Source organism: Arvicanthis niloticus, chromosome 5 (genome assembly GCF_011762505.2).
Source record: "Arvicanthis niloticus isolate mArvNil1 chromosome 5, mArvNil1.pat.X, whole genome shotgun sequence".
NCBI lineage: Eukaryota > Metazoa > Chordata > Mammalia > Rodentia > Muridae > Arvicanthis > Arvicanthis niloticus.
Window position 1 is genome coordinate 94,864,792 of NC_047662.1, and position 7,691 is coordinate 94,872,482.

The 7,691-nt window shown below is 43.3% G+C and overlaps 1 protein-coding gene across 1 annotated transcript in view; it reads right to left on the bottom strand.

Moving 5' to 3' along the window:
• The window catches only part of Rnf20 (ring finger protein 20), a 28,794-nt gene extending 21,640 nt beyond the window's left edge, over positions 1 to 7,154 (bottom strand). Inside the window, exons 1-3 of the mRNA XM_034502129.2 lie at positions 6,969 to 7,154; positions 6,676 to 6,822; positions 5,778 to 5,934 (exon numbers count right to left, since the gene is read on the bottom strand). Of these exons, the coding sequence (XP_034358020.1) occupies positions 5,778 to 5,906 (129 nt within the window). The 5' untranslated portion in view covers positions 5,907 to 5,934; positions 6,676 to 6,822; positions 6,969 to 7,154. The remainder of the gene's footprint in view (positions 1 to 5,777; positions 5,935 to 6,675; positions 6,823 to 6,968) is intronic.
• Positions 7,155 to 7,691: the final 537 nt, after the last annotated feature.

Below are 7,691 nucleotides of genomic sequence, written 5' to 3' on the forward strand. Positions count from 1 at the left end.
ACCCCCAAACAACAAATCTTAACTGAGGCCGAGGACACAGCTCAGGTGCTACAGGCTTGTCACACAAGCATGAGCACCTAAGTTTGATCAATAAAGCCTGCTTCTAGGAAAGCCTAGTATGGTGGTAAACGCTGTCACCTCAGCACAGAGAAGATAAAGATAGGTGGACCCCTGAGGAGAGCTGGCTGCCTAGCCAGCCTAGCCAAATACTGGTGAGTTCCAAGCCAAGTTAAGAGTCTCTCTCTCAAAAAACAAGGTGGATGACAACTGAGAAATACTACCTGGCCTCCACATGTACACACACATACACAAAGAAATCTTAAAACTAATTAGGTAAGAAGTGGGAACAAAAGAAATAATGGAACAGGTGTATGATCACATATGGAAAGAGCAAGTTTCTCAAGTAGACTCTCAAGCTCACCATCTCACTACTCTAATAGGAATCCTCACAAGGTAACTCGATCCTGAGGCTCCACCATACTGCTAGCTCACTGTGTAGCCTATCGACACTGTCCTCTACTTCCTAAGCACCACTCTTTTCACTCAAGATCCTGGTACTTGGGTTGATCTCTATTCCAATAGCTGCTCACATTATCAGGTGATTTAAACATAGGTTTAGATGAACCATTTAAAACACACATACACAGCATCCAGTATGTCAGTATTTTGGACTCTTAATGCCAAATGACTATCCACATCACTAGGCTTCAGAGATAAATTTTACTCCAAAATACATACTAAAGAAATCATCCAGAACTCTGCTCCAATCCAGCTTCCCATTTCCTGATATAAAACATGTCTCTCCAGGTTTCTCATGTCCCCACAATAGAATTTACTGCAATCCAGGGTGTGTCTACATCCCAGCCAGATCATTATAGACGTAGCAGGTATTTGGATGTGATCTCTTGCCAGATCATCCCTGTTGCTGGATTAAAGAAAGATCCTGTCTCAAAAACAAAACAAAGCAAGCAGAATACTCTCATCCATCACCAATTCCCCAGACCTTCCTATCTTTAGACTCTCTCCAGTTCCTGCCCCTGGAGAAGCTAGGGGGTAGAGGTAGCAGTGAGAGGAAAACATCACAAAGAAATAGCAGGTGGAAAGGCAGAAACTTTTGTTTGTTTGTTTTGTTGTTTTTCTTTTCCTTATACAAAAGTTAATCAAAGGGAAACAGAGTAAACTCAGATGGGTGAGCAGGCTGCTTTGCCAAAAGTCAACTAAAAGTCTTGTTTTATGTAGAAACTGGTGAAATTGAGTTTTAAAGCAAAAATTGCTTTAAAAGACTTTTATGCTGGGCAGTGGTGGCCCACGCCTTTAATCCCAGCACTTGGGAGGCAGAGGCAGGCGGATTTCTGAGTTCAGGGCCAGCCTGGTCTACAGAGTGAGTTCCAGGACAGCCAGGGCTACACAGAGAAACCCTGTCTCGAAAAAAACAAAAAAACAAAACAAAAAAGAGAGAGAGAGAGAGACTAGAAGCTCCACTCTGCCTTATTTGTACTATTCGTAACCAGTCAGAACATAGTCTATCTATGGACTCATGTAAGTTGAGTGCTCATGAGAAAACTCAAAAAAAAACCCAAAAAATCCACAAGACAGGAGGCTTGTCAGTCAATGTCAATTCTTCAAACTCAGAACTGTTGTTGGGAATGTGCTTTCATGTTCCTCCCAGGTGTAGTAGACAGGCGTGTTTACTTCAGCTGTTATTCATGTGCCTCTATGGTAAAACATGTATTTGCCATGTGCAGCTTGTCCTTGTGACGGCACACATCACTTCTTTAAGCCTGCTACTCTGAATAAAGTTGGCTACTGCATGAGACTTTAGTCTGCCTCATTTTTCAGCCTTGCTCTCCTAGACTCACATCAACTAGAACATCAACAAACATTAAAACATTTACCCAGACTCTTCTCTTCTTCTGGCTATTAACTAAAACATATATGAGAAAATCATTTCCCTGCAGTTTCCCTCCTACACTCCTTGAAGCCCCAGTCTAAAGCAGATGCTTGTGGCGAGCCGACAGAAGGCGCCTATCATCGTTGGAGCCATCTTGAGCCATATACCCTGACAAGAGACTTATTTACAACAGCCTACAAGAGCTGAGCACACTCTGATAACATCTTGTTTTAGATACCCAGGATCTTCCGTTGGGTATGTGAGACTTAAAGGTGTGATTTAGAGATAAGACCTAAGGGCATGACTTAAAGGCATGGCTTAGAAGAAAGATATAAAAGGCGAGAGGCAGACAGAAGAAATTAGTAGACACTTGTACTTGAGACAGGTACTTGGAAGAGAACTTGGAACTGGGACTAGCAACTTGGAACAGAGATTAGGACTTGAGATTTATTACAGAGGAAGTAGGAATTAGGACCTGAGACTTGATACTAGGAACTAGGGACTTGGAAAGAGAGAAGAGAGACTGAAGAATAAATGGGATTAAATCACACTCTGTCTGGTCTCCATTCTTTCTTGCTAAACCTGTGGATCGGAGCAGCTTGGGGCAGTACGGGCTCTAACAATTTAGCCCCCAAAGCTTTTGGCAGTGCGGGTTCCAACATTGATAGAGCGCTCATTTTGGCCAACATTGTGAGCGGTTCACAACAGATGCTATCTTTGTTTTCCATTGCTATTCCCTTGCTCAAAACTCCTTAGCAGATTAGGATATTAGATCATATCACCTGCCACTATTTCTGGCCTTACCTATAAATTGCTCAGTCATGCCCCATCTCCCAGATCTTGCTTACCATCACTTGCTACAGTTCCACTTCCTGTTATATTGTCTAAAGTTTTAATTCCAACTTAGGTGATCATTCCATATCTTAACCACTTCTCTGTCAAAGATCTTATTTCTTTATCTCTGTCACCAGTTTCTGTCACAGCTACTGTCTCAGCTTTATCTGTATCTGCAGGTCCTTTATAAGCTCACTCTCCATAACCAGCAGCAATTTTTTCCTACCTTTCCGTTTCCTGCCTCCAACAATTCTTTGGCCTCTCAGAATCTAATCTACAGATCTATGCCTTTCTCTGTGTCTATGCGTCTTGTTTCCTCACCTCCTGCTTTTCCAAACACACACTCTATGATGAGTTGTTATATCACCCTTTATATACCTTCTCTTTCCTTGCTTCATCATCATGTTTATCTTGGAAAAACTCCAATCCTTGTAATATCCAACTCTCCACCTACTTCAAGTTTAGACTCACACAGCTAACTGTAATAAGAAAAACTAAATCCCATGATTTAGTTTTGACTAATTTCACTCACAGCACATGCTCAGAAATCCAAGTGGGCCCCAGTGTTGCCCAGTAAGCAATTCTACTGCACCCCCTAAGACAACCTCCCTACACAGTGACTACTTCCTATCTTTCTCTCTTTCTTCAAACACCCAAACTTTCCTCTCAGATTTCACTGAAATGAATGTGCATACCTACTTGTTCAAGCTACTGCTAATGATCAACCTGACTGCACTCTCTGCCTTTCTTCTGCTGACATGGATAACTGTACCTGTTCCTGGTTACTGCCAACTTCTTTACTGTGCAGCCTCTTTTCACTGCATTACAACCACCCTCTCCTACTCAAGTGCATCATAGCAGTACCTATCTCTTCTTTTTGCTTTATCATTAACATCTTCTCTCAATGCACTTCAACCAACAGAGAAACAGCCTTGGTATCTCTGATCTTAAAACACAATCAAAAGCTGTCGCTTGATTTAACAAAGCTCTCTGGTGTGTGTGTTTCTCTCTCCTCTCTCCTCTTTCCTCTCTCTTCTCTCTCTCTCTCTCTCTCTCTCCTCCCCCCATCTCTCTCCTGCTCCATCTTCTTTGTTCTTACAGCGATCCTCCAAAGCACTGTCTCTACTCAGTGTCCCTATTTCCCTCATGTTCTTAAGCTTACTAGAGTCAGCCCCACCAGTACCCAGCATAAGTACTCAGTCTCCAATGAAGTACCTATTGCTAAATGTTTGTTTCCCTTCTCTCCAACTAAAACAGTCTTCATTTGGCTTCTCCTATCTCAGACTTGTTTCCAGGTTTGGAACAGCTGGAGTGGACAGCTCACAACAATGTAATCACAACTCAAGAGGACACTGGATTCTCATTTTTCATGTTTGCAAACCTCAGCTAGCTCACTGTAAAACTAGAAGAGGGCATCAGATACCATTACAAATGGTTATGATTTACCATGTGGTTGCTGAGAATTGAACTTAGGACCTCTGGAAGAGCAGCCAGTGCTCTTAACTGCTGAGCAATCTCTCTAGCCCCAAGAGATTTCTTTTGACTCATGATTTAGGAGTGTTTGATCTATGGCTGCTTGGCTCCATGGCAGGTGAGTTAATGGAGCTTCTTCACCTTCATGGCTGACAGCAAACAGACAGGCATCATGCAGGCCTCAGAATCATACCTGGTCACCCAGGCTCCCAGCATAGCTGCATCAACCCTCTGCACTCATTCACACCAAGAGCTCTGTGGTAGATGACTGGGACACTTTCACAGACCTTTAGACTATACTTCTTAGTGACCTGAGCATCTCTGCAATCAAGGTTACAGTTAAGACAACAGTCCTAGTCACTGGGTCATTTTGTACCCAAATTTATATCTATTTAACTAGCTGTGTACTGATACACATGTGATCACATATCAACTATTTTCCTTGTACATGGAGCCTTGCAAGAAAGTCTGGGATTCCAGTTTGCCCATGCACATGCATGTGAACACACACACACACACACACACGCACGCACACTATATTCAGTGCCAGGGATTAAACCTAAGGCCTTAACACAGACTAGGCAAGTAATCTACCACTAAGATCTACCTCAGTCCTTCTATATTACTTTTCTTAGTGCATAGAAGTGACTTCAATAGAGGTGGAAAGCAGATCCTCTCCTCTGGAAACATGAGGCTGTCGTACTCAATAAATACTTATATTGGCATGTATGCATGTAGGGTGCACAAAATAAACACTGCTAAGACAAAAACACTTTCTGGCAGCAGTGGTCATCTCCCTAAATGACACTTCATTAACAATTTGGTAAGGAGGATCTTGTTCTGACTGAAAAATAAAATCAACTTCTCTGAACCTCAGCCTCAATATACACAAGAAACACAACTGGAAAGTGTCTACACATTATATTCCCTTGATCAAATTCCAAATACAGAATCTTATTTACATCAAGGCCTCTAAGCTTCTCATGTCTAAAATTACTATCTATTAAAAAACAATTCGTCTATCACATTCTCTAGCCCAATAACAAGTAATAGCTTATTCTTATGAGTGCATGCTATTGTTTTTACAATGTTTTAACTCCTCACAAGGATTCCCATTTTGTCTCCATCATAACCCACTGTCTCTCACACACAGGTACTACAGATTCATTTCACAAGCAGGCATGGGCACAGGGCAGATAATCCAGGCCATGCAGCTAAGAGGTTTGGCTGTGAGTACCCCCTGGGCACTCTGATCCAACTCTCATTCAGTACTAGCACACCCAAAGGCCTCTCAGAACATGGCTCCAAATTAGAAAAAAAGGTAGGGAAAAGTGCCAATTAACTATAAGCAAAGACTACTATAGTCAGACTCTCAAAAAACAGAACAAAACACAGAAGCACACCTTGCAAATACAGATCAAACATTAATACACCTCACTTAAAGATCTGACCACCACATCAATTCATCTATTTCCCTCTTCTAATGCTTCTCTCTTAATTCAAAAAGCTTCCATAAACTTTTACTTTCAGGAACAACTGACGGAACCAAGTACACTTGTGCAGCATTCTTTCCTCGTACCGTTGAAGAGACGCCTCCTAGCTTAATTGTTTCCACGGTGGTCCCTGAATCTTCAACGGCTGTCTTCTTCTCTGGAGGCACAGATGTGCCTGGCTCTCCAGCTGCTCTTTTATTTCCAATCCCTGACATCTTGGTATAAGATGACAGTTATATATTTCTGAATGAAAAAAAAAAACAGAAGCAAAAATAAAGAACATGAACTGAATCAAGATAAGCAGGCAAGCTACAATATAGAGTATGTATATATAAAAACTAGTAAATTTTTCTGGCCAACTCTTTAACTTAAAGCCGCTAATTCCACGGCAAAACCCATCAATCCTAAATCGAGAGACAGAGAGAAAAAAAAAAAAATAACTGTTGAGGAATGGAATTGACAGAATTATAGATTTCTACATAAGACGCTAATAACAAATAAAATGCTAATCAAATAATAGAGAAGCTATGAATACGTTTCAGGATTCTCACTTTCTGAGGCACCAAAAACAAAACATCAAAAGAAGGAGTTTATTTATGACAGAGGTTAAGGTTAAAGCATTCAGAGACTCGGGGGAAAAATGTTAGCTAAGTCATTAATCCTATACAAGTCAGTTATCTCTGAACCTCAGTTTCCTAAACCAAGAACAACATGATTGCTAGACTTACTGTTAACGAACGGATGACATACTCATAGAAACAACTTAGCATAATGTCAGATAAACATTAAGCACCCAGACACACAAGCGTCCTCTTCACAGTGCCTTTTAAACGCTCACTGAGGAGTTCTACAGATGTCAGACCTAGATGAGCACCCCAGCGCTTCCCTTTTTTGGGGGGGTGGGGGTTGCCTTTAGAGATCGAACTTGCCAACAATCCCGTTTCTTTATCTGTACAGGTGGGGTACACTTTCAGTATTTCCTACCTGACTCTGGTTCCGAGGCTTAAAGGAGGCGGAATGGATGCTAAATCGGGAGAAACGCGGCCATCAGGAGTCTATGTCCAATCGGCTTCCGATTCAAACTTCAGGACAAGGCATCTACGGCAAGCATCAATCGGGGTTGGACGTCGCCTGGAGAGAGAGGAGACAGAAGCTGAGGAGGGAGCACTTGACTGGAAAGCACTGGCCGCAGCCTCCGGCGTGGCTACAGGCCAGGAAGATGGGACCCGAGAGTCCTCGCCACTCACGGCCCGGGAGCACCGGACAACAAAGCAAACCTGGGTCCCACCAACTCCTGCCGCGGGGCGCGCGGCTCCCAGCGGTTATTCACGAAGGCCGGTGGGGGAATCCAATCCTCACTTTGGACCTGCTGCGAGAGGGACTGAGCTGCACGGAGGCGGAGGCAGGGAGAGGAAGTAGGGCAAAGGGAAAGGAAGTTGCTTCAACTTCACCCGATGCACTGCGAGGAGAGGGCGGAAGTGATGTGTAAGGAGACCGCCAGGCGGAAGTGACGCGTGGGGAGGGCGCAGAGAGTTCTGAGTGTGCGCCGCTGCCTCTGTGTCGCACACAGAAGGGCGGGGACTGTTTCAGACTTCAGACCCTTCAACGCGAAGCATTGAATGCGGTTTCGTTTTTTTTTTTTTTTTTTTTTTTTTTTTTAAAGTATTGGTCTGTGCCTTAAAAGCCCATTATTACTGATGGAAAGCGTTTTGTTTATATTCTGTGTTTGAGGGGGAGGGGGCTGTCCGATCTCATCTAAACTGCTAATTGGTTGATGGTCCTGTCCATCTCCGAACGAGCACGCGCCGATACCTGAGGTGGGGGTGGGGGGAACTCTTTAAAGAGATGAAAAGTTCTGCATAAAACTCGAGGGATTTGACCGATTTCTAGTCCTGTATAGTTTCCTTCAGGGGGATTACAGCAGGGCGATGGTAGCGCTCGCCTTTAATCCCAGCACTCCGGTAGAGGCGGGCCTGTGAGTTCAAGGCCAGTCTGGTCTA